This window comes from Molothrus ater, chromosome 4, assembly GCF_012460135.2.
Source record: "Molothrus ater isolate BHLD 08-10-18 breed brown headed cowbird chromosome 4, BPBGC_Mater_1.1, whole genome shotgun sequence".
NCBI lineage: Eukaryota > Metazoa > Chordata > Aves > Passeriformes > Icteridae > Molothrus > Molothrus ater.
Window position 1 is genome coordinate 11430287 of NC_050481.2, and position 26704 is coordinate 11456990.

Sequence of the window (26704 nt, forward strand, 5' to 3'; positions counted from 1 at the left end):
TTCTGGCAGGTACTGAGCCAGATACCCGTCATGGGAATGGTGGGGATTTCCTGCATCACCACTGGCAACGTCCTAAGCACCTGGAGGACAACATTCACCCACGGGGTGGCATCCCACGGTGAAAGAGAAGGTCTCTATGGTCTGGGGAATGCAAGCAGCACGCTCCTTTCTGCCATTCCATCCCGGTTAGCCCGAGCCTCCCAGGTGCAGAGGGCTTTGGCACAGCCCCGCCAGTCACTTCCCTGCTCGGGATGTCATTGTTTCACTGATGAGCCCGTCATGGCTCCACTGATGAGCCCGTCCTCTCTCCCTGGCACTCAGAGATGCTCCCCTCACACTGTGCCCGGGAGCCTGCAGTGATCTCACACACTCCTCTAATAAAGTCTTCTGAGCCTGCCACGTATTTTCCTCTATTTCCCCCTATTATCTCCCCCTGCTTGAACCTTTCGGATAATTGATGTTGCTTTAGTTAATAATTTTCCCCCTCCTTTGTCTGCCAGGTACCTCGGCCTCGAAGGGATCCTTTTCACGGGGATCTCCTGAGTAATTGATCACCGCGGAGCCGGGGCATTCATGAGCGGGCAGAGCGCCGTGGCCGCGCTGCTGCAGCAGTGCCAGCGGGCCCTGGACACCGAGCTCCTGCCCCGGGCACCGGGAGAGGCGGAGCAGCGGGAATACTGGCGGTGCCAAGGTGAGCTCTCCCCAGGGGAGGCGGCAGCGCCCGGCCGGCGCTCAGCCCTGCCCTATTTTTCGTCTCCGTGAGTGTCAAGAGATGCCTGGATTTCGGGGCCGTGAATGGGATGCAGGCAGGGAAAGAAGTGCACTTTGTTGCAGTGAATTGCTGTCAGTTCTAATTTTAGGCTTCAGTAAACATGAGGCTGTAAGGAACAGTTTAGTTTGGGAAGAACAATGACCAAAAGTTTGCTGATGCACATAAATTTCAGTTATTAAAAAGAAAAAAAAAAGAGAGACAGAAAAGAAAAAAAAAAGGATGCAACTTCTGAATAAGGGCACATATTTCCTCTCCTTTCATAGGACCTGGGGGAGGGCCCTCTGGATTTGTCAGTTTCTCCTCATATATTAAAGAGCTCATTGCCCGAGTCTTTATCTTGTAAAATGTGTGTGACCTCTATAAGTGGTGTCCAAGGGGCAAAAAAAAAAAAAAAAAAAAAAACCCCAAACCAAAAAAAAACCCTAAAAAAAAAAAACCCTTTGCAAATATACCTCTTGAAAGGAAAATCCATGCTGGCTAAAGGCTGGAGTAGATAACCAGGAAAGGAAGCAGCGTTTAGCGACGGCTAAATAAATAATTAAAAGGGCTCCTCATTTGTTTCAATGCTGACGTTACCTGCTGAAAACCAGCAGCAATTTTGGTACGGCCGCGAAGGGAGGATTTATCATTTCTCCAGTCCAGCGGAATTAAGGTTTCCCTTTGCGTGCCACATCTGCGGCGCTGCCCGTTCCCCAGTTCGGTGTTAATAATGTTTCGTTTTCGCCGTGCTTGAGTGGCTCGGCCCAAACGTTAATGTGATCCTTAAAGCCCTTTGTTTGTCCCGGGGCGCGGAGCCGTTGAGAAGATGTTTTTCCGACCATCCTTGTTCTTGCTGGGAGGTCAGCTGCCTTTTCCTGAAGCACCTAAGTCTGTTTGCGCTGGAGGGTGGCGTGGAGGTTTCTGTTATGGATACTGGAAGATTTTTCTCTCCTCTTCTTTTGTTTCCAACAAAGGGCACTTTGTTTCCTCGTCGCAAATTCTTTTAAGTTTTATTGTGGCTCCGCAGAATAGGCTCTTGAACCCCTAATCAGGTAGCGCTTTTTTTTCCCCCCTCCTCCTCCTCCCTCCTTTTCTCCTATTAAATACCACAAAGTATGAGAAATAATCAGTTTAGTTCCAGATAAGGTGAATCAGTGCCCTTATAATCACTCGATTGGACACGGTCCTTCAGGTAAACTGCTTTAGGAAATGGGCCATCAGAGCATCGAGTGCTGCTCGGGCTTTTCCAGGGCCCTGTTCCCATCAGCTGGAAGGAAAATACCCAGCAGCGGGGTGGTGACAGCGACATTAATAACTGCTGGGGCTCGGCGGCTCTCGGCTTCGGGGGGACCCTCCCTGTGCTGGGGCCGAGGGGCTTTCCTGGCCCCCCTCTCCTCCCGGGGCTGCCTTTGTTCCTGTTCCCCCCAGCTTTCCCAGGCCTGCGGCAGGAAGGACTGAAGGCCAAATCCATAAAAATGGTGGGGAGAGGAGGAGCACATCTTGGTCTCACTTTAGAGGGCAGAACGGGTGTTGGGTCTGGATCTTTTCTTTTTTTCTTCTTTAGGCTAGAAATCATTGCAGTCCACTTCTGTGACCATTCAGCCTTGGTTAATGTATGAGTTTAAATTGCCAGCAGTGAGAACAGCTCTCTGTTATGAGGGCAAACTCTTGTCCTTGGAGCTGGATCTTCCTTGGGAAAAGACTCAGGCAGTTCAGTCCCTTCTACATGGTAGATAAGTCCTTCTGTCCAACAATTTGTTCCTTGTGATGAGGTGAATATCCTCGTGCTGAGGTGGATATTTCTGCTCCTGCACTGATTTTCCAGTGTGAGGGTGGGAGCAGGGCCTCGTCTCCCCATCAACCCTGGCACTTGGCCACCTTGCCTCAGTGTTCAGGGCTGAGCCCCTTAGGCACCACTTCAGGAGGATAAGGAAATTGGGCTTTACTTTAAGCCAGGATGTGTAACAGGAAGATTTCCAAACCCCACGTTTCCTTGGGATGGCAACAAGTGAGAAAACATGGGCTGGAAAAAGTGGGAAGTTTGTAAACTTGACTTTTTGGGGGTGGGCCATAAATGTCCAACTTGCTGTTTCTTCCCAGGAAAGCCATACCTGTGAATGTGCTGCAGTCCAAGCCTGTAATATCCTTTTGATGAAGCTCATTTTCTACAGTCCCTGCATAAAGGATTGATTAAAAAATCTGTAGCAATGCATTTATTGTGTTGCCTCGTTAAAGTAGCGATGCTCTCTGAGCAGGGGTTTTTTTGGGGGATTAATAGCCAGAAGGGGCCAGATCTGCAGCTGATGATCACCATTAACCCCATCTGGTCAATAATCTTTGTTAATCCACTTTTATTGGCCAGAGAGGCTGCCCAGCCGAGTAGTTAGCACAGCACAGCACATCCACATCACCCCTGCTGCAAGGAAAATGAAATGGGAAAGGAAAATGGGCTGTGGATGAAAGGAAGGGACAGATCCAAGCCCAAATCTCTGGCTCTGTGCTCCTAGCAGTTGCTTCCTTAGTTGGATCAGGTTGGAGATCCACCCAAAGCTGATGGAGTGGCTTAGGACCTATATGGAGAGGGAGCAGGAAGGGACAAATTGCCCAAGAGCTTGTGCTTACTCTTCATTATAACCCTTTAGATTTCTGTCTGGTTGCCATCTACGGTCCAGGTTTATCTCCCAGTTTGGAAGTGGTTTCCAGGATGGCTCTGCCACTGTCACCTGAGCAAGGGGGACGGATCTTCTGTGCCATTGACCCCATTGTTCTCTCCTCACACAGGGGAACAGGTTCCCTCCTGCCTCCTTCGGAGCAGCTCTTCACGCCCAGGCAGCCACCAGCCGGCAGGACTTCCTGCTAAAAGCCTTTTTAATGGCTGGAGGTTCCCATTTCCCTGGAGGGCAGTGCAGCCAAGGGGAACTGAGAGCAGGCCAGCTCCCCTGCCCTCCCCACCAGGCTGAGAGCTCTTGGGAGCAACTGGGAGAAGCCTTTTGGAGGGGCTGCCGTGGCTGAACCTGCTGCAATAGCCTCACCTGCTCTTTGACCCTTTCAGCTCTGCTTCCTGAGGAGCTGAGGAGCCTGCTGGAGGAGGCAAAGGAAATGAAGTGGCCCTTTGTGCCGGAGAGATGGCAGTACAAACAAGAGCTGGGCCCAGAAGACAAAACAAACCTGCAAGATATGATCAGCGCCAGGCTGCCTGACTTGCTGGTATGAAGTTCAACACAGCTGTGGTGCTCGGGGGCTTTCACAGGGCACTTCTGGGTATTGTCTCCACTAAGGCGATGCTTCCCTCTTCCCTAAAGAGCTGGCATTATAACAACACTAAAATGTTCACGTAGTGTTTTTTTAAAAAACCCACTAATTTAACAAGAATGCTGTGCTTTGTTTAATTCTACTCTACAAGTTGGTAGTGAGGATCACCCACTTTAGCAGGGCTTGCACAACTCCTCACCTGCTCTTCTTCCAATAAAATTACCTGGCAGAATCCCTTTGAGGACCAAAGCCAGCCAAAACCTAGGCAGGATAGGCAAGGATTCAATGTGATTTCTCCTGTGAGAAATTCCTCCTGTGTAAGGAGCTGCAGAATCCCAAAGGTCCTTGGGGATCCCATCCCTTAAGGTGATGAGTTTGAGCTCAAAGACTAGAAAGTAGCAAGAAATTGCTTTTCTGATTTTCCTGGAGGCACATCAGGCATGTGGCAAATAGAGGACACCTTTTTCCCATGGTAAGTGCAATATCTGGGCTAAGGGCTATCCCTTTGCCAGAACAGTAATAAAGGTGAGGTTTGTGAATTTTGTAGGGGGTGTTTTTTGTTCCTGAAGCCAGCACCATCCCATTCCTGCCTGTTGTTAAACTCCAAGGTGGACAGGAGGTCTCACCTGCCCCGGAGAGTCCTGCCTCAGTGAGGCCAGCAGCTTTTCTTTGGGAACAGCTTTGATTCCTTGTGGAGCAGTGAGAAGCTCAGCAAAGCCACTGCAGGGCTGGGAAGTGGCAGCCCCAGCATCCCCAGGTCCCGGCGGGGCTCCTGGATTTCCCCAGGGAGGGAGGGCGGGGAGTGGCTGCTCGCTCTCGGGTATTTGTTTTCTCCCTCCCTTTGGTGTGTGTGGCCTCAGACAGAAATTTATGGTGGAGGTTGACCTCCTTTACAATCCCAGCTCAGCTCCCTGTAACTTGGGAGCGTTTGTGAGCTCCCTCCCGGGATAAACACCTGCAGCCAGCTCCCCGAGAGACCTGGCTAGATGGGAGATTAATGTGGCTCTAATAGTGGGGCAGTGTTTGCTGCATTATGCCCTCTCCCCAGGTAGATGGGTCTTTTCTGGGATGATACCAATTATTTATTGCTGAAACATCTGTTGATAACTGCAGCTGCCCTTGTTAAACAAAGCCTATCGTGGGGTCAGGGACTATAGGGACCTCAAATCCTCCTCCGTGCTAGTTTTGGGCTATTCACCCACACCCCCTGAAGTCCATTGGCTGCCGTTGTCTCCAGTGTTTCATCCTGTGGTGGAAAATACTTTGTAAACGTTGTGCTGCCTTTGCCCATGTGCTTTGAAGTATTATTTCATCTTCATCGGTAATTTATATTCCAGCGCCATTGTACCATGGGAAAAAGGGAAAACCTTTTTTGTTTTCCATTTAATTGTAGATAGACTGACATTTTGACCTGTATTATTAGTATTAGTCAGGAAAAGGGATTTTTTTCCCCTTCATCCATTCCTTCTCCCCTCTCTTTTTTATTTTAAATAAAATTTCAAGGCAGAGCAAAGGCTGCCTCAGTTCTTTGAATAAAAAGCTGGGGGGGAAATGAGGCTGAAGAGAAGTGATTACAGTGTGATGAGGAAAGATAAAAGTCTGAGCAACTTTTTTTTCTTCTTTTTTTTTGGCATGAGGGACAGAAGGATAATTTAATTCCCCAAAGGACGCAAAAAAAAATTTAGCCTATATCGATTTATTGTTCAGAAAAAGAAAAGAAAAAAACCCTTTAAAATTTTTCCCTCTCTGTTTATTTTAATTTGCCATGCTTAGAATAAGTTCATAAACCGTGATTCATTACATTTAAGAAGTGCTTTGAGATGGGTGAATGGAAGGCGCTTCATTACCATAACACACTGGCGGCGCTGCAGCAGGCAGCTCTGGCTGCGCCGCTCTCCCGAGGATGGCTCGCTCTGGGAGGGGGCTCAAAAGCTCCATGAGACCGGCACAGGGAGTAAGAGGATTAGGCTGCGGCTTCAAGGCTTTGCCTCGGCGTTCTCCAGCTTTTAAAAAAAGTGGGACCCGCCTTGCCGGCTCGTCAGGAAGGCAGAGCCACCTTCTTCTCCTTCCTCTTTGCTGGGGGATGCTCAGCGCCCCTCTGCATCCCAGAGAAGGTGCACTGTTTGGTTTGAATTTTGGGTTTGTTTTTTTTTTTCCTTTTTCCTGCCGGGATTCACCACCCAAAGGCCACAGCAGTTCGACAAGCTCAACATGCTGAGGTTTTCCACGTTTTCTTATCAGGTTCCAGCCAGCGAACCAAGCCCTTCCCGCAGCCCCCGTGGTGGGAATCTAAGGCCCAAAAGGTGATAGGCAGCATCTCTATCCAAAGCCAAAACTGGGAAACACTGGGATTTTATATTTTTAACAAGGCGAAGCAAAGTCAGAATTGTCACAGCGTCCTTGCTGGCAGGGATCAAGAAGGAGGGATTATTTTTCCTCCCTGAATACCAGGTGTGCTGGGGGGTTCGGAATGGGGCTGCAGATCCCTAAGGGAGGCTGCCAGGGCTGCCCTTCCTGCAGGTCTTGGCTTTCCCAAGAGATGGAATTAGCCTAATGCTCGGTTAGCAGCCAATAGAGGGCAACATGCCCATGTCCACGGAAGCTTTGATCCCAAAAAACCTGCTGTGCCTTCAGCTGAAGGATGATTCTCTGCACACACAGAGTTCTCTTGTGGGATGATTCATGCTACATTAATATTTTAAGGGTTTTTTTCTTCCTTTTTGGTTCTTTTTGCCCGTTTGCAAACCCATAGTGGTGATGTGCGGTTTGCTTCATTTTTATCACGCCTATCAGTAATTCCTGCCTCCAGTCATGGAGCAGGATCTGCTGGGATGGTCACGATGGGAATACAAAAGGAAAAGCCTTCAGGAGTGGAGCTGCTCTGGTCCTTCTGCAGAGAGCTGTGCAGGCTGGCTCCATGCTCCCTGCTGTGGGTGGGGGAGCTCGGATCCTGGCCCTGCTGGCACTAGGATCTCCTGGAATTTAATGGGAATATTGAAAAGAGTGGAAAATAAGGCCCTGCAGCCCTTGGCTAATTAGGTGCTGATGGATTGCCATTAGGGAGCCCATTCCAAGGGACTGTGCCCTAACTGTGGGTGTGTGTGTGGCACTGAGGAGCTGAGAGCCTTTGGAAAAATAACTAAAGCTGGGGGCTGAGGATTTCGTTTTCTCCTCCTCCTAACGGTGGGTGTGGTAAGAGGAGAATTAAAGCCCTAAATCGTAGCCCTGGGATCTCGGTGGTTGAGGCTGACCTTTTGCTACCTTCCTCCTTTAGAGCTCTTCTTGGATGATCCCAGTGAAATGGGGAGTGATGTGAGGGATGAATTCCAGCCGGGAATCGGGAATCGCGGCACCCCAGCCTCCCAGGGGCTTTGTAAGTGAGAAGTGTCAGAGATGAGGTGCAGGCAGGAGAGCTTCAGCTCCCGGGGCTGACTGCCATGGTGCTGCAGAGCACTCTGCCTTCTGCTGCCTGTGTGGCAAAACTACAGCAGAATTTGTGTAGAATTTGTGTAGACCATAATTTTTTATTTTTTTTTAAGGGAAGCTGGATCCTGGGTTTGTGTAGGGATATCACTTCACTTTGCGCATGGGTAGGATTTACTCCTGCCAGAGGCAGCTTCTTGGAGTATTACAACTTCAATATGTTTCCTTGAGTGGACTGATGTTTTGAGGGAAGAAGAATGTTTTTGATTCAAGGAAGTTTCTCATATTTTTAGATGTTGATAATGGTCTTGCAGTTGCTCCCTCAGAGGGGTTCTGTCTCTGGTGTTGCTGTATTTAAGTATTAAAATATCTCCTTTTAATGTGCCGCAATAGTTTATAAATGGTCCAGAACAAACCAGGGCCACAAAACGATTGTGGCACCTCTGTATCTTTGGTACTAATCAAGGGCAGGAACCCTGCATGTGACCACGGTCCCCCAAATCCCTGCTGCCCTGTTGGATCTGAGGCCCAAAGGAACACCCCTTCAAGCAGCTCCCTGGGCACTTTAAGAGTTCTCCTTCTGTCCTCATCACAAGACGCTGCTGTTCTTTTTCCTTGAGGGAATCAGGAGTTATTCCCAGTCTTGAAGCAAGGTAAGGTTGGTTGTAAAAGCTGCCCCAGTCTGTGGTGTTTTGAACTGCCCCTAATGGACCTAATGCTGCTGCCTTTGAATTCCCAACTCTCCTCTGCCTGCAGGATGAATAACTTGAGATAATTAACAGGTTCAGGGCAGGGCAGAATTCTCCTCTGCTCTGAGCCAAGAGGGAAGTGTCCAGGAGCTGCCTGGACTCTTCAGTCTGCAGCAATCCAGTGTGTGGCTGTCCCGTGTGTCAGCCTGCACCTCCAGCCACGCTTTCTCCTGCCATCCTCGGCCTGGTGGGAGGCTTAATTCCCTGCTGCTTGGGGAGATGGCCCTGATTGCTAGCTGAAAGGCAGGGATTGATAGAGCAGTCCCACTCGGTGACAGCAGCTTTGGTCTTTGGGAAGGACGGGGTAAGAAGGGGAACGGCTCCAGCCCCATCCATCGGCGCTGTGGCTCTGTGTTTAATCTGACAGGGGAAAGAAAACCGGGCAATTTGTTAGGGTTCAGTGGAGTGCTAACTAGGAGCAGCTCCTGGGAGAGGACTGAAGCACCTGGAAGTACGTGTGTGCCTCTGACTCTCCTGCCTTGTGCATGGAATTAGAAATTCTTTGCTGGCTGCTCTCAGTTTTGTAGCTTTTTGAAAAGGTTTTAAAGCTTGGCTGCCATCACAAGTGGAACTAGGACTGAACTGGTCTGAGACGAGTGGGTATCAGCAAACACAGGAGTCCAGAGCACCCACAAAACTGTGAGGATGCTGAAAATTGAATCTTTCTTTCCCCTGCTTTTAATCACGCTGTTTGTAGAGGCGTTTTTCCAAAGGGGATCCTCCTGAGCCCGCAGGCTATGGAGGAGGGCTTGCCTCTGGGATCTTGGCTTTATAAAGAGGGCCGAGAGAGTGGATTAAATCAATATTTCATTTATTTGGGCTTGTAATTCCTCTTACATCAGCTGCCACATAAAGATTTCCCCCTATTTCCTTCCCCTCCTCCTCATCCTCATTTACTATGCACCAATAATTTCCCTTTGACGCTTTCCTGCCCGTCCTAGTGCCAGATGGCCCCGGTTCTGAGCTTCTCCCCTCTCTTGGGAGCGGCCCCCATTGTCAATGCGGAGGAGGCGTCGTGGCTTTGAACCCAAAGCCGGGACCCAAACTTCAGGAGGAGCCGGGCGAGCCGCACACCCTCCTGCTCAGCGCCATCAAGGCGAAACCCCCTCGCTAAAGGCTGCTTTGCATTTCCCCCAATGGTCCCTGTATAGAAATCTGGAGCAAATTTAATTCCCCCGCCACCTGATTCCACTTCCCAGCCGCGGCCAGCTTCCCTTTGTGTCATAAACTCAATTAGGCAGATCCATTTCACGTCGCGGGCACAGATGTGAAAACAAAGTGGGAGCGTACCTCGCTCTTTCCCCCTCTCTCTCTCTCTTTATCTAAAGCGACAGAGAAAGTGAGTAAATCTGCCTGGTTCTGCTTGGGATGGAGCAGGCTAGGCATCCCGGGAGCCAGAGGGGTTTCCCAGGCTGTGGGGGCCGCTGTCCCGGCTGGAGGTGCGCTGGAGGTGCTGAGGAATTCTGCAGCCACACGAGCTGGCAGGCAATGAAAGGAGCGGGGCTTCACTCCTCGCTGTCCCGCTCGGCACGGGGAGGGGACATCGCTGACACGGAGCCGTGGCGCTGTGTGCCACACAGCATGCCTCCCAAAAAAAAAAAAAAAAAAAGGAAAAAAAGTAGCCGCGTTTCTCCCCCTGGCTTGACTTTTCTACATTTTGCGTCCATTTGGGTTTGGAGAGGGACACAAGAGGTTTCGGCATTGAGCGGGGAGTTAAATTATGCAGCTGCAAGACTGCCAAGCCCTTCAGAATAGGATGCTTCGTTTAGATTTTCCACAATGCTATTGAAGTGCTTATTTTCCTCCTGAAGAGACACAAACAGATGCAAACTTCTGTAAACACTTTAGAAATGAATTCAGTGAGTTTGGCCTCTCAGCAGTGCTCAATAGCTGACAGAAAAATGTCTAATTAGTGCAAGTGGAAATAATAGGGCCACTTGGATTCCTTCCATCCTCCTCCAAGTCTACTTTTCCTAGGAACTCAAAGGCCCTTTTGTTTGGTAGGTCACCCTCTCTCAGGCTTTTGTGCTCCGATCTATTAAAAGAAGAAGGGGAGGAAAAAAAATAGATTAGGCGATGCTCTGTGCTTAAATATATGGCCTGTTGATGAGCATTTGGAATGGCTGGTTCGCAGTGTCAGTTTACAGGTGCTTGGAGAGGAGGATTCCTCCATTGTTGGCCGGAGTTGTGCCTGCCGTAGCTTCAGGAATGCTTTTCAAGTGACATCCTCTTAGAAAATCCAACTCGGGCTGAAGAAAGGAAAAAAAAAAAAAAGAGAAAAAGGAAAAAAAGGAAATTTGTACAAATCTGCTTTGTTGAAGTGCCATGCCCATAGCAGGCCGTGCCCAGTATGGGAAGGGACAGGCTTTTGGCAAAAAAGTCCCCAATTCTGCACCTGTGATGAGGCCCTTGTGTGTTCCGTGGCTGTCTTTGCTGGCCTCCTGTCCTGCTAACGGCAAGGATCTCAGGAATTCTGACAATTCCTCATGTAAGTGCTGCTGTGGGCATCCAGGAGAGTCCATAGGCACTTAGGGGTCATTAAGGATGGCCTGCAGGGGAAAAGCATTGGATTCCCGGCCTGTTTGCCTGTTTGTGGTGTACAGAGGAGTGGGTGGCCTGAGCTCCAAGTGGGACAATGCATAGTGACCATTTCCAGCCTTCCCAGTCTTACCTCCCCCCTTTGCTGCTGGACATGACTTAAATCCATCAGCAGACCACCAAATTCTGCAGTTCCAAATATCAGGAAATTAAAAAAAAATAATAAATTCACAATTACATCTACAACTCAAACAGAATAAACAGCTGGCACCTCCCTATCCTAAACATGAAAATAGGGTGAGGAACAGGGTTGGTGAAGCTGAACATTTTCCAGTGCTCCCGAGGCTGCCTGTGGATATATATATATATATTTTTTTTTTTTTTTTTTTTTCCAGGCTTTTCTGAAGGCCTCCATCGTGGTCCGGGACAGCAGCACGGCCACGGCCGTGGTGTTCCTGCTGGACCGCTTCCTGTACTGGCTGGACGCCTCCAGCCGGCTGCTGCGGCTGGCCAAGGGGCTGCACCGCCTGCATCCCGGCGCTCCCATCAGCCCGCAGCTGCTCATCCGCCAGGCTCGCCTCGCCGTCAACGCAGGTACCGCTCTCCTCAGCCCTGCCAGCCCCACCTGACTCGGGAGGTGACACTCGGTCCCCTCCCCGCCAGTGACACGCTGGCGGTGCCACCTAGGCGAGCGCGCTTCCCGCTGCCGGCCCCCTTGAGCCCTGGCCGGCTCCTCTCGGTAGCACAAAAGGGCCGGTGTGAAGGGTTTCGGAGCCAAAAGAGGGAGAGAAAGTTGTGAAAGGGTGTGGGAAATACTAATTGGGGCTTTTGTCCCTTAACAAATCTTCCCTGCTGGTTTCAAACGGGGATATCTGAATTGCTGTACTCCCGAGCAAGGGCCTTGAGAAAAGGAAATTAGAATCCTGGCATTTTCTCTACACTGTCCCAGCTGCTTTTTTATTTTTCAGTGGGGCCACTTGACTATGCCAGCAATGCAGGTTACAACTCCTCCAGGATAAAAAAGTAAAATTCCATCATTCCTGCAACATGGAGAGCACCTCCATGGATTTTTAATGCATCTTCCTGTGGCTCTGCTTTCCATGGAGAGAAGTAAATGGGTTTCCAAAGCCCACGTTTCCTTGGGGCAGAATCCAGCAGCATTGCTGCTGAAGGAAGCAGGCTAGACTACTTTCTTCTGAGGAGTGGGAATAAGAGCTGGGAATCCCAACAATCTTCCAGGAGTGTATGATGTATAAAATAAAAAAGATACATTCACAATTTTGTGTTACTGTGCAACCACATGTAACATTCATGTGTATGTGGGGCACCTGCATTTTTGGCTATGGACAGCAGCAGTTCTATGTGCAGGTGATACCTGATAAGTAGTTTTATTCACCTCATGCCACAATACATGTTTATGTTCATTTTCAATATTTTTTTTCTTTGATTTTCAATCAGGGAAACTTTTAAAAGCTGAATATATCCTGAGCAGCCTGATTAATGACAACGGAGCAACAGGTATGTGTAAATTTATTTTCTAATTTCATACTTGCAATTTTGGTGTGATTCTTGATCCCAGTTGTAACAGTTACACCTGCCAAAACCAACCCCAGTAATGACTCTTTACATCACACTTCTCTTTCCTTCACCATTCCCTCCTAAAATGTGGGAACATTACTTTATTTTTGAAATTTCTTTCATTCATCCTTGCATACCTTCAATTGGGTGGGAAAATATCCTGAATGGAGAAGTTTAACCCGTGGAGCAATTTCAAGGAACTGAGTGATGTAGGAAACTCAGTCAACTCTATCCCCTCAAAAATCCAGATTGTTGGAGTAGTGTTCAGCCTGATCTCACAGACTAAATAAATACTTTATTCTTTATGTTTTATTTTCCTTTATTCAGGGTTTCTTTAGTGGGTATGTTCAGGTTGCTGTACGACTCTGAAAATTGAGGCAGTTCAGGGTTCTGTTGGTCTGTTTTCCCTGGGAAGCTGAGATTCTTGTATGGAAAGGGCCTCCATGCAAGGAGGAGAATCCTGGCAGTTTGCTGAGATTCAGGTAACCCTTGGAGGCTGAGTTACAGGAATATTTTTCATTCTATGCCAAGTTTTCCCACCCCTCCTGCAGGAACCTGGCGATACGCCGAGGAGAGCGATCGGGTTCTTGTTCAGGCAGTCTGCCTGCAAATCAGGGGACAGATCCTGCAAAAGCTTGGTAAGGCTGTCTTCTGGAAGCTTCCACTCAAGGTTTCCCCATTTTTTTCCCCTTTAAAATGTTACACTGGACACATGTCAGAATTTTGGCTGGTGGGGAACACCCTGTACCCATAAAACAGGCACAGAGGATGAGTTGCACACCCATCTCTTTGCAGCAAGGGCCTGGAACAATGTGCCAAGCAAACATTTTGCAGGAGTTAACATTTTATTACTAATCTCACCTGAAGCCAAGGAACAATCTGAAATGTTCCCTTTTTCCCTGTGCCACTCCATGTTTGTCCCAAATTCACTATTCCCAAAGGCAGGTGGTAGTTTTATCACAGAGACATCCCAGCAATGTCCTCTCTCAAGACAGGAAAATCCCTGATTTTCAGCAGGATGGGCTTTTGTATTCAGGGTTTGGCACTTGAGACAACAGTCTTCATCTTGTGCTTTTGGTTTGAGATACCAAATCTTCCATGATTGTGGAGCTGAAGTCTTTCGTGAGGACAAAATGGATGTTCATGCACAGCCAAAAGCTGAAGGAAACTCATAAATAGTCAGAGTCACTGAAGCAGAACATGCTTTTATGTTTTGCTTGGTTTTATGGTTTTATCATGGTTTTATCCTGTTCTGAGGACCCAAGGGGTGAAATAAGCTGTGGAAATGCATCCCTGGCATCCCCTGCTTAGTGCCTGTTTTCTGCTTTATTTCAGGGATGTGGTATGAGGCAGCAGAGCTGGTCTGGGCTTCCATTGTGGGATACTTCCAACTTCCTCAGCCAGATAAAAAGGTAGCATCTCCTTTCCACTCTGCATCTCCCTGCCAGCCCAGGAAGCACTGCAGCTTAGCTTTTGTTTCCCTCTGTGACACACCTGAGGCGGGGTTAACAGGCAGCACAAAGTCTGTATTCCGCGTTGTTTCCGCGTGCATGCACCGCCTCACCCACGCTTCCTTTCCTGCAGGGGGATGAAAGCAATACTCCTCATTAAATAGAGCCATCTGAAGTGAAACCATCTCTGAGGATGCCTCTGGTGCCTCCAACAAGGACAGCTTAATTCCAGAGATCAGCCACAGATTTTAGCTATTTCTTAGGATTAGAGGGAATTTTTTTTCCCCTGAGCACATTTGTGGTGGGTGATGGATTCCCCTGGCCCTGCAGGACCTGAGCACCTCACAGAACCCCCCTGCCTGTCCTTTGCATGTCTGTGAGGCTGAGCAGCACTCATCCTCCCACTGGAGATGGAGCAGCAGTCACACCATGTGTCTGTAGCTAAACAGGAATGTGAGCCTGAGCCTGGCGAGTCCCAGGGTGATGCTCACAGAGGGTTTGTAATTGGACCCCAGCACAAGATATCCCAAAAACCCAGACCTTGTCACCTCTTGTCTGCCATGTCTTAAAGCTTGACCTCAAGCTCAGAACATTTCTGTGTTCTCCATTTCAGCGGCAGCAGGGGGTTCTGCAGTGAATTTTGTGAAAGCATGTCCGGTTGGGTGTCTGGCTCTGCCCAGACATGCGTAGGGTGGTTCTGGGGCCGCCCGTGCTTCAAAGGACAAGTCTGGGCTCTTCAGTTTTCGGTCCTCAGACTGTTTATTATTTCTTATCTACAGAATTTTCTTTCTGCCCAGCCGAGGTCTGACCAGCAAGGCAGCCAAGGGCACTCTGACCACCCACGGGGCGGTCGTGTCTTTTTATGCTAAAAACTACGTACATCATATTTACCTTTATTTCCCAATACCTTTCATATTAGCAAGTGCACTTTCACCATGGACCAATCCCCAACTGCCAACATCACCACAGAAAATGGATGACAAGAAGAAGAAAGAAGAAGGACAAGACACGCCCTGATCCCTCCATCTTGTCTCCATAACCCCCTTGTACTAAAACCCTAAAATCTATATTTCACCCTGTAAATACATCATTCCTGCCCCATTCATTCCCAAGTGACTCTCATGTCCTCAAACAGGTGGCACATCCCTAGAGGGATCGAAATCAAGCCACCAGGCACTCCTGGCAACATTCCAGGATTTCCGAGCCCCCCAAGGGTTCTCTTGGCAGCTCTGGACATCCGGAGTGATGTGCTGAGTTCCCACAAAAGCATACCTGGGTTTCTTAATTATTTGGCCAGGCAGGCCCTTAGGTGGCATCAGGTCTTCCAGATTACTGCACTTCCTGCAAGTGAAATTAATAAAACCATACCAAGATAGCATCTCTGGATTTCTTAGCCATGCTTCTCTTTGGATCTTGTTTGTGTGTTTGTTTGCTTGTTTTTCTGGCATGTTCTACACAGCAGAGCAGAAAAAATCAAAATACAGGGGGGAAAAAAGCCCCAGTATGAAAATTTTTAATTTCTCTTTCAGGGAATTGCCACATCCTTGGGTATTATGGCAGACATCTTTGCTTCCATGGATGAGCAGGATTATGCACGCTTCAAAAGCAGTGCTGACATTGACCTGGTGAGACTTGGTTTGGGCTTTGTGTGTGTGGGTGCTTCAGGTGGTCTCCAATTCACCCACACATTTCCTCTCCCGTGCTGAGAGGGCTGCAGAAACTTCCATTGCTCCCAGTGAAAGAGCTCAGTAGCACCTAGTTCGGAGAATGCCTAGCTTCAGGAAAAAGAATATATTAAGAATATGTTATAGAGTGTATATATTTAGAATATTTATGGAGTCAAAAGTGCTGTATCCATGGTGAACCTTAGCAAGAAGGGTCTTGCAGAGACAAACCAGGCTCTTGTTTAAGATATGATTGTCCCTTCTTACCAGGCACCATATATTTGGAGATAAAGTCCTTAAGTTGAGGTTTTTCCCTTATTTTTGGGGTTTTTTTTCTTTCATCAGAGTCTCCTGCAGGAGTTCAACCACCGCTTGTTATCGGCGGCCGAGGCCTGCAAGCTGGCAGCTGCCTACAGCCAGTACACCCCCCTGTTTGTCCTCACGGCCGTGGTGAGTGTTACTCCTCCCTCTGGAAGGGGGATTTGTGCAGGGGAAGAGTCCAGGCTGCTCAGTTTGGCTCTGACATGGCTTTCAAGCAGTGCATCACACAGGGTGTCTGTGTTGAGGGTTGGGTTGGTTATATGGGGTATACACTGAGGGAAAGCTATCCCCATAGTGAGGATGGGCTTTAAAGCCCTGGGAGTGCTGCCTCTCCTAGAACTACAGCTGTATTTCAAAGGGGAAAAAAAAGAGAAAGTTTATTTCCTCCAGGAAACACAGCAGCAGGGGGTTAGAGCTGAGCTTTGCTTCAAATTCTGTAAGGGAAAGAAACATGTGTTTAATTCCCTCATTCCTCTTTGATCCCCTCCCAGAACATCCGTGGGATGTGTCTGCTGTCCTACAGCCACTCCAAGGACTGTCCCCCGGAAAAGAGAGAGTTCTACTTGTCTGCAGCCAAAGAATCCTTTGAGGTGGGGCTGCTCACCAAGGAGGAGCAGAGTGCCATCACCAGCAGGCAGGAGCTGCACAGTTTCATCAAAGCCGCCTTCTGCCTGGCCACCGTGCACCGCTGGCTCCACGGGGACAGCCAGGAGCTCCATGGGGTTACCCAGCTGTGCAGGGAAGCCCTGGGCAAGCTGCACTCCTACAGCACCTCCTTCCCAGAGGAGGAAGATAAGGGGATGCTTGCCAGAGAGATCATGTCTCTGGTTGCAGCCGTGAAGAGGCGCCTGCGGGTGGGAGGCTTCCCGAATTCCGATGCCAGGTCTTACGTCCCAGACAGTTATAAAGGCTCGGTACAAAAACCTGTCCTGCAAGGCGAAGCCAGCTTTGAGAAAATCCTTGCCAAGCATTCCCAGCACCACCTGTCAGTGTGCCAAGTGTTTGAAAAAACTTGCAGGATTCATAAAACCACGCTGGGAGAGATCCAGGTGGGAGCTTGTATCACAACCCTGAGAACAGAGACCAAAACCATGGACACCCTGTGTACTGCTGAAGACACAGCTCACCAGAGGAGTGGTGCTGTAAAAGTTCTGGGCTCACCAACAGCAGGAAACAGCTCAGAGGGACTCAGTGGCCAAAGAAATCAAGACATTGGCTCTGATGTGATGAAAATTTCCTTTGAAGAAGAGATGGAGCTGTTAGAAATTAAAATAAATAGTGAAAAAGATGTTTTCAGCAGAGGGCAAGACAGGAGCCAAAGCACTACTTCTGAGAACTCTTGGTGCGAGCTGTCCAAATGCAGTTACTCTTCCAGCTGGGAGGAGCTGAGTTGTAATAGCAGCAGAGAGTCTCTCAGGGACAGGCAGCAAGGGGAGAAGGGCTCAGTGGAGGAGCAGTGCTGCACCACAGAACCCGATGGAAGCATCCAGGACAAGCCCCTGTGCTCCTTACCTCCCAGAGCCTGGCATCCTGCTCCTCGGGAGCCCCTCCGTGGCTCTGGGGGGTCTCCTCAGCATTCCTCAGAGGGGTGTGCCCCTCGAGCAGGGAGGATGGTGGAGAAGGAGCCTCTCTGCAGAGAAGAGCTGCAGGAGGGAAGGCACCGTGGAAGGAGCTCCTCAAAAGAGAAATCAAAGGGCTCAAACAATGAGTTTCCTTCCCTCTCCATCTCCTACTCTGCTCCTACAAGGCAGGAGGAGGAGATGTCCTTTTCCTGTGTAGAGCTGAGCTGCAGGACCAAGGACAGCAGCAGGGAGGGAAGCATCGGTCTCTTTGAGCGGCTCCACTCGGGAGAACCTGCAGACAGCACCGAGGGTCCCTCGTTTGAGGCACAGCCCCCCCAGGACAGGGGCCCTTCTGCACCATCAGCAAACATCGGGCTGAAAACGGGAAGTGACTCCTCTGTGCCTGGCTGGGTGAGCAAATCTGCCATGCTGGGGAACAGATCTCTGCAGGTGCCTCAGGTTGACACCCAGGCAGAAACAATGGATGACACCGAATTTGAGCTCATCAGCCTGGGAGACTTGGTAAAGGATTATCCTGCAGCACTGGCTCCAAAGCATGGAGCAACTCCCAGTGTGCCAACAGCTTTGTCCTCCCTGGGAAAGATACCCACAGCCAAGCACTTTGACTGTGCCACTACAGAGGAAGATGAAGAGAAGTCTCAGGATGTGCTGGGCAGCAGGGGACAGTCCAGTTCCTCTCTGAGTTCAGGGATCACATCAGCACTGATGGCCACGAGCTGCCCTGCAGTTTCAGTCCCAAGGGGAAGTGGCTTTGCCTTCATGCCTGGCAGAGTGAAGGAAGAGCTCCTGGATGCTCGCTTTCTGAGGGATGATGATTACAGGCAGCTCCTGGCAGGGGTGGAGTATCACTGGCTTGTCCAGAGACTGATGCCTACTGGGATCTTTAAGAGCAAAGAGCTTCGCAAAGCATACTGTGAGTTCCCACAGAGCAACCTGTGCCTCCACAGAGAGCAAGCTTGACTTAGTATTTTAGTCAGGATTTAATTTTTTATTGCATTTTACCCCATTACTTGAGTTTAGATTCCACATGCCATCCCTGAAATCTGTCTAAGATAATGATCATGGAGTTAATCATAAATAACAGCCAGTTCTCAGCACAGGCTCAGAGCAGTCCTGTGTACTTCTCCCTTTTATCTGTGGTGTTCTCTTTTTTGTAGCTGCTCTTCTTCTGAAATATTCCAAGAAATCGGGGCTGTGGACAGGCCAGGAGACAGCTGTGTTCATTGGGGACTACCTGAATGTGGCCAAGGAAGGCAAGCAGAGAAATGCCTTTTGGATACACTTCCTGCACCAAGAAGAAAGCCTGGGAAGGTATGGATTTCTGAAACAAAATGTTCATCAATGCTGCTTGTTTGTAAATATGGATGAAAACTGTCTGGTAAGATTTGCTGTAGCAGGAATATTTGATGGCTTTGTCCAAATGTGTTGGACATTTTGGCAATCTTTCCCATCACTCCATGTAACTCTAGCTTTTAATTTCCAGGAAGGAAAAGCTGCTTTACTGTTGTCTTCTAACAGCTAATGGCGGAGTTCAGATCATTGTTAGGAGTAGCTTATTCATTATTATGGATGGAGAACAATATTTTAATATCTCTGAGTCAAACTCCCATCCCAGGATTTGATGGATAATTTTTCACATCTCTGAGATAGAAAAGAATTCCACCCAGTTTTAATGGCAGCCATTTTAAAAGCACCACCCAGAGGTGGATTTGCTTCTGACATGTTCTTCTTTGCAGTGATGTTTCTGTATCACAGCACCCAGAACAAACACCTCTCCAGACCCTTCTACTTTTGTTCAGGTATGTTGGGAAGGAATACAAAGAGGAAAAAGGACTCCTCCATCATTTCAGTGACGTGGAGCGACAGATGACAGCCCAGTACTATGTGACAGAGTTCAACAAGAGGCTGTATGAGCAGAAGGTCCCTACCCAAATCTTTTACATCCCCTCTGCAGTGCTCCTGGTAAGAACTGTCTGCTGAGCAATCCCAAGGACCTGATGAGGAAAGGTGTCTTGGGTCAATTACAGCGACAGTGGCCTGTCTCCTTTCAGATTCTGGAAGATAGAATTATAAAAGGATGTGTGAGTGTGGAGCCCTACATCCTGGGGGAGTTTGTGAAACTCTCCAACAACACCAGGGTGGTGAAGAATGAGTACAAAGCCACAGAGTATGGTCTGGCTTATGGCCACTTCTGCTACGAGTTCTCCAAGGGAACTGACGTGGTCGTCGACCTTCAAGGTGTGTGTGTGACAGTGATGTTTATGCCTCTCACACTCAGCTGCTGGCCCACCGGTGTCTTTGGGGTATTCATTTGGTTAAAATTCATTGTGTGCCTCATAGGGTTCTGCTGTTGCTGCCATAGGTGGAAACTGGGAGTCACTGAGGTGACATGAAGAGAGGAAGGGCCATGCCAGGCAGAGAGTCCTGAGTGTGCTAAAACAAAGGCTGTGGTGTTTATCAAGATAAACAAGATACCAAGATGTACCATTTCTTCCACAGGTTGGGTGACAGGTAACGGGAAAGGCCTCATCTACCTCACAGACCCCCAGATTCACTCCCTCAATAGCGAAGACTCACGCTCCAACTTTGGGAAGAAAGGAATTTACTACTTTTTTAATGATCAACATGTGGAGTGCAACGAGATCTGTAGCTGCCTGTCCTTGACAAGGCCCTCCATGGAGCTGCTGGCCTAGACTGGCACAGGTCAGTCCACAGAACAACCCATGAGCTGGACACTGTTTTATCCTAGACATCTTTGGGAGCAGCTCGTCCAGCAAGACAGTGAACAGCTGCCTTCATTTCCTATTCTCCTCTTCCCCCCCAAAGCCCCCATGTCCCACTGCCCCCAAGCACTGGCATCCTTTCTTTTGGGAGATTTCCTTGATGAGAAAGGGGGCACAGCATTAAAGTTCCACAAAAAGATGGGTCCCCAGCAGACTTTGCTTTAACAAAGCCATCCCCTTTTGTTTCTGCAGCCAGTAGAGGTTTTTAGGCTTTTGTCCCAGCGTTTTAGCAATGCTATTGTTTTCTAGGTGATGTTTGTGATGAGTTGTTTGGAAAGATGCCCTATCCCTGGGCCAACTGATTAGAACTAGGTGTAAAGAGGGAGAAGGAAGAGGGGGAAAAAATATTAAATCTCTTTATTATGGTGCATAAACCTTCAGTCTTGAGGAGCTGCGCAGCTGCGCGGGGAGAAAAATGCATTCAAAAATATAATGCCAGTGTGAATAATCCTTTCCCGAGCTCTGCTCTCAGACTGTTCCAGCTTTGTCAGGTGAACTTGAACCGGGCCATCAGATTTGCGGCCCTTCCCATTGCACACTGTCTGTCACCCCGGGGCATTCACCATCTTGCCTGTTGTTAAGAGCCAGCAAACAATCCATCATTGATCTGGGCAGTCGCCGGCTGACACGGCGGTGAAATCGGCATGTGACGGGACACTCGGCCCCAGTGTCTCGCAGATTAAAGTGATACATGGAAGCTCACGTGTTACTGGGAAGATTAAGCCCGTTATCTTGTTGTGCAGCCAATAAAGGCCGGCCTTGTTCTCGCTCGGCAGTGGGGAAATGCTGGCTTTAACTGAGTGACGAACCTGCATAGCTCCGTGCTCCGGCCAGCGAGCGCAGCCGGGCTCCGGGGGGCGAACAAAGCTAGTTAGCAAGATCCCGGGAATTCATGGGCAGCAGAGCTGCTGTGTTAAGGCCTCTCTGCAGTAGCTTTCCGTGCTCTGTAGGGACAATTAAAACCAAAACAAAACCCCTCGGACACTCCCTGCACATCAAAGTGTCCTAATGCGCTGTCAGCAGGCAGCATAAGCAGTTTTGGGAGCCCTGACCAGTCTTGCGTTTTCCACTCCTTCCTGCTCAAAGGGAGGAAAAGAAAATTTATTTAGACGTGCTTCTGAATAAATCCATCCCTATGGAATTTTAATATTTTGCTTTCTTCCTAGTATTTCCACCTAGCAGCTTGTTTATTTTGTTGGTTTAGGAGACATTTTGCCACCTCAGCCAAAGTTATGGCTATTCACAAGTAAAAGTTAGGGTCGAGGATCAGCTTGTTCAGTTCCCTGTTAAAACAGACATGGAATCATATTCTACTGGTCTTACTCTTCACAGGATTCTAACTCTTCACAATTTCAGATGTATCAGGCACTCTCTCTTCATCCGGGGCTTGGATACTGGAAATCGTGGATTTATAACCTCACTGCCTGCAGAGCTGGGGCTCTTCATGAACGTGGCTCCAAACACACGGTGTTTAAGTTATTGGCTGCAATTTGTGGTATAAATTGGGGATTATTGAGGAAATAAATAGTTGACTCTGAGGATGGAGAATTTAATATTTTGGCTGTAAATCTCATCATAGAGATACTGACAAAAAAAATTTCCTCTGGTATCAGAATAAAGTAATTTGAACTAACTGAGACATCGGGAATACTTTGTCTTTTTTAAATTAGAAATTGGAAGTTTTTATTGGAGATCCAGTGGTTTGTGTTAAGTAACTTGCTACTGAGATGATTTTTTGGCTTGATTAATTGTAGTGCTCTCCAAATTCCAACCTAAGTACTCGGTATAACCATTGAGAGCCAGGCTCTACAAAAGGAGCGGAGCTGTGCCGTGCTGGCACAGTGAAATATGAGATGTAGGGACATCGCACTTGAGGAAGCATGAAACATTTTTTCCTGTCACCTAAACTCCAGGACTTGAGTGTAAGGACTTGTGTAAGTGCTGCTGCAAGTCAGGCACGAAACTGGCCTACTTGAGACAGCGGTAACACACTTTCCTGTCCTTCAGGGAGGGTATGTGCTTAAAGAGCTTTTTCCTCCTTCCCTTTCTGCAGGTATCCAGGTGAAAGGCAGTTTTGTTAGCTGTGTGTCGTGCCTGTGCATCCAAGTTAGTAAATCTGATATCCAGGGAACAAGCTGATGCAACCAAAGCCTGCTAACAGGTAGAATGATTTTCTCACTCATAAGTAATGCCAGTAACTGGAGCACTTCGGGGAATTTCTCTTAGAAAAGATGCAGTGGGAAGGGATCCCAACAATACAGGGCTGAGCCAAGCTTGCCTCCCTCCCTCTCCCTCGGAGCCGCAGCATCCCGGGCTGTTCCGGCTGGCAGAGAGCGGGCATGGGCTGACCCCTCCAGCTGTGAGGCAGCCCCTGCACACGAGGCAGCATAAACCCAAACCCGACATCAGCTGCCCCCAGAGCCCAGCTGCTGGATTTCGGCACAGCTCCTTCCCCAGACACGGCTATTCATGGGGAACGAGGGGAAAGCCTCACACCAGCAAGGGCAGAACCGCAGTCCGGGCTGCCCAATCTCTTCTGCTTGGAAGAACACAGCAGCAGCAGATTCCTCGGCGTCTCCTTCCCCCTAACCAGACCGGGGTGTTTGCAGCGAGGTGTTGGTTGGTGCCTGCGGCTGCCACCTGCTGCCTCGAGGGGAGCCCCGGCACACGGGTGCCTCCCCCAGCTCTGCGGGGAAGCTGGCGGCAGCGTGCCGCTCTCGCCCCTCTCTCCCGGGAGTGACACATGCCACCCTCCTCTCTTCCACTTGGATGAAATCGTGTCCCCTCTCCCCTGGCGGAGTGGGAGCAGATGGGGCTGCTGGCCTCCACAGCCGCCCGCCCGCTGCCCCAGCTCGTGTGAGCCCGCTGTGCCCGCCCGCTGCCCCCTCCCTACAGAACCTAATCCCATCCCCTAATCCCGAACTTCTCTGCCAAGCTGTTCTTGAGGCACAGAGTGTATCTTCCATCAGAAGATACCGAGTTAAGAGCGGTTTGTTTAACGCAGGAGCCGAGCATCCCGCGCACAGCTCCGCAGGGGCAGCTCCGGCATCCCGGGGGATCCCCGGGGGTACAGCCAGCGCCCGGGAGAGCGGGATGAGGGCAGGATCCCCCCGGCAGGCAGCAGGTGCCTTTCCTGCCTCGCTCACAGCCCAAACTGTCGTGCCGGCTACTGGGGCCGCCGTTGTCCCCTCCGAGCAGGACATCACGTTAATAGAGGTTGATTTGCAAACGGCGTCGCGCCCCCCCGCCCCAGTGCCCCCCTTTGCCTGACTCTCGCTTTTCTGCTCAATGGCACAGATGCTGCTTTGTGCTGCCCACGACCAGGCAGCTATTAGCAGCAAATCCAGCGAGGGAAATTAATGAAGGCGACTACTAATAAAAGACAGCTCAGGACAGCCCGACCAACTTGCTCCGAGCGGTAATTAACTTTTTTTTAAAACTCATGAAGGTAAATATGCCATCAGCTTTGGGCCGGTCTCTCTGCTTTTTAATAAAAGGAGGAGGAGGGGAGGGAGAAGGGATGGCTGTGTGTCACAGCCGCCCCACACCATCCCTGTTCCCTCCTGGCTGCTGCAAAGTGAACCTCCAAGGATTTTTTTTTTTCTCTCCAATCAGTTTTTAGAGGCTTGATTTTAAATCTGGCAGGAGTTCTGCCTCTCCTTAATCTCCGTTCAGTACGAGAAGTCATGGGGATGAGCAGGCTGCCAGAATTTTGCTGGACCTGCACAGCTGTTGTAGAATCGTAGGTAGAAGGCGGGATATCCTTATATTTTTAAATCTTTACATCTTTATATCCTTACATTTTCTGCTTGTCAGAGCAAAGGAGTTTGTCTCAGACTTTAAACCACAAGATTTTACCTTGTACTTAGACAACAACCTACATCAGGTCACAAAAAAGATCCCACTGGGATTTCTGCTTGTGCTAGGGGATTGGCTGTATAATAGATAATTGAGATCTTTTTTGCCCGTGGTGAATGGCAACTGGGGCTGCGTGGGCCAAACCCATGCATAATACAGGGCCAGGGGGAAGCCCAACCTGAGGCACTGGAGTAAGGCTTTAGGAAGAGTGGGTTTGAAATGCGCCGGCCAGCTGAGAGCCATGTCGGGAGGGCTCTTGAACCGCGGCACTGCTGGACAGATTTATGCCTGCCATGAAAGGCGGCGTGCGGCAGCCCTTGGGCTGCTGGTTTGGCTCCTCGTGGCCATTCTTATGCCAAGGAGGGCTGTAAAGCACCCCCCCCCCCTCCCCGGGGACCTTCAGGCTGCCCCTCCAGCCCTGCTGGCGCAGAGGAGCTTTTATGCCAAAATACAATACACAGAAGGATCATAAACACATGTTCTGGGGCAAGGGGCTGCCATGGAAACCACCCCCAGGTTCCTCACATCACCCAAGGAGGTGTTTGCCCATCTCCCATCTCCTGGTCCACTTCCAGGTTGGCTGCAGTTGGCTCTGGGGTCATCTCCTTTTGGCATCACCTCCAAAAATCAGTCTTCTGAGAGAGAAGAGGGAAACATATGAAAGAATGAAAGGAAGGAGAGGAATTAACTCAAATTAAGGGGCAAGAACAGGAAATAAACACTTCTGGCCATGTTCAAACCAAAAATCAGGATGAGGGTGACTGGGTTAGGTGACAAATCCAGCCTCTCCAACTCAGCTTTTGCCAGCATGGTCCTGCCACCCCCTGCCAACCTTGCCTCCCTTGGGCCCGTTTCCTCTGAGGGCATCTCCATCCAAGGCCAGCCTCCCCCAGGGAACAGGGGAGGTTTGGCTGGTGTGGCTCCCACTCCAAACCCCTGTCCAACCCCCCCTCCACCCTCGGACCCGCCATGTGCTTTTTCTCACGGTGGTTCCCGCTGGCACAGCCCCATCCCAGCTGTACCTGGGATGGAGGGAAATCCCTGCAGGATGACACACCTGGCAAGGAGCAGCGTCCCTCCCCGAGGAGAGCTGTGGGGAGCATCCTGGTGCTGAGCCACTTGAGATGTTCCTCCGGGTCCTGCGTGGCTCCAGCACCGAGAGGGAGAGGAGCGCATCCCGTCCATCCCAGCCTTTTGAAGAGCCGAAGGCACCAGTGCCTCTTCAGAGGGGGAGAGAAGCCAGGAAGGACAATGAGGCCCGACCAGAAAAGACGGAGAGAGCGCTTGGCTCCTTTTTGGCGTTCCTGGAGTTTGGTCATTAAAAGGGGTCGCTAAAAGCGGGTGAGAGTGAAAAACCCCACTCCCGACGGGCTGCCCCACGCACCGCCAGCGCCCTGAAAGGCTCCCCCTTGTTCTGTCCCTCCTGGCCCGTGGCGGATTTGGGGGAACACAGCTTCATCTTGCTGGCCACATCAAAGCAGTGATTATGCAAATGCTCCCACTTTTTCTTTTTTTTTTTTAGGGAATTATTTATCACACAATAACCCCCCTGCTAGGGGGGGAAACAATAGATCAGGCTAGATAGCACTGCTTGCCCGAGGCTGCGGGGCCGGGGGGGGGGGGGGGACGGGACACCCCCGCAGGGTTTATTGGCCTAACCTAATTTCACTAATTCTCTTTTCACACATTTTGGGCTTTTTTTTTTTTCTTTTCCCCTCTCTCTTTTCACCCCTCTTCCTTTCGCTCCGAGGGGCGGGTTTCACGTTCCCAGGATCCGGAGGGCACTGGCCTGGATTCGCGTGCTAAGCGTTTTATTTAATTAATACACTCAGGCGCCTCTGCTGGTTTTTAATGATTTCCAAGTGTTTGTACCCAGAAGTCACAAAGTGCTCCCAGGAGCACGGGGACGATGATTGAAGGGCCTGGGCGGCCTTCATCATCCCCCTGCATGGTGACATCCCTGGCTGTGCGCTGTGCACACCGAACCGAACCCCCTGGAACTGCCTGCGACCTGGAATTCATCGGACCCTCACGGAGAGCAAATTCTACCTCTTGTAACCCAGGATTGGTTTGTTAGCTCAACAACATTTAATTCCTACGGCCTTGTTGGTGAAATCCATCGGCCTGAAGTGTGACAAGTCTTTATCCATCCATCCCGCTTTTGCTGTCAGCATCTTCTGTACTGAGGGCCAAAAGCAAACTTTCACTGAATTTCCCCGCCCCCTCTCTCTCTAATGCTGTTTCCCAAAGAAACAGTTGCCCGTGGACCCAGTGACATCAGGCCCCACCGGACCTTGGTTTCACCAGAGACAAGGATCGCCTAATTCCCAGTGCTGGCACAAAAAGCAGAAAAAGCAGCAACCCCAAAGTTATGAAAATTAGAGCTTTTTATTTATATTTTATCACAAGGACAATCCCTTTGCTCTTCAGCTGTAAATACATACTAGAATAAACTCTGTAAATTATACAAAAAATACATATTTTCCATGAAATCTGTCTTTATAATAAATAAATGTGAACACGTGTGTGGCTGATCGCTGTAATGTTCCGTGTCTGTTGAGGTTTTCAGTCTGTTGATTTATTTTTAATCTCCTGAAAGAAGGGGGGAGTTCCTTGTCCCCTAAAGGTCGAAATAAATAATGTATGAGGAGATCCTTCCCCATTCCCCCCTCCCGATTTTTTTTTCCCTTTTGATAGAGAGTTCAGCCTAAATTTCCACGCTTGCATTCAGCCCTCACAAAGCCTACAAATTA

At 49.5% G+C, this 26704-nt stretch overlaps 1 protein-coding gene across 1 annotated transcript; it reads left to right on the forward strand.

Annotated features, from left to right (window-relative positions):
* Positions 1–573: 573 nt before the first annotated feature.
* On the forward strand, positions 574–20003 carry ALPK1 (alpha kinase 1). Its single transcript, XM_036381901.1, has 13 exons — positions 574–691; positions 3804–3958; positions 11109–11307; positions 12172–12231; positions 12843–12929; positions 13627–13703; positions 15272–15367; positions 15752–15856; positions 16219–18223; positions 18468–18621; positions 19110–19272; positions 19362–19548; positions 19810–20003. The coding sequence occupies exons 1-13, from the start codon at positions 574–576 to the stop codon at positions 20001–20003; spliced, it is 3600 nt and encodes a 1199-aa protein (XP_036237794.1).
* The last annotated feature ends 6701 nt before the right edge of the window (positions 20004–26704 follow it).

Coding starts and splice junctions, on each gene's coding strand:
- ALPK1 (XM_036381901.1), top strand. CDS start 574: ATGAGCGGGCAGAGCGCCGTGGCCGCGCTGCTGCAGCAGTGCCAGCGG. Junction 11,308..12,171: donor TCGCCTCGCCGTCAACGCAG/GTACCGCTCTCC, acceptor ATTTTCAATCAG/GGAAACTTTTAAAAGCTGAA. Junction 19,549..19,809: donor CGTGGTCGTCGACCTTCAAG/GTGTGTGTGTGA, acceptor TTTCTTCCACAG/GTTGGGTGACAGGTAACGGG.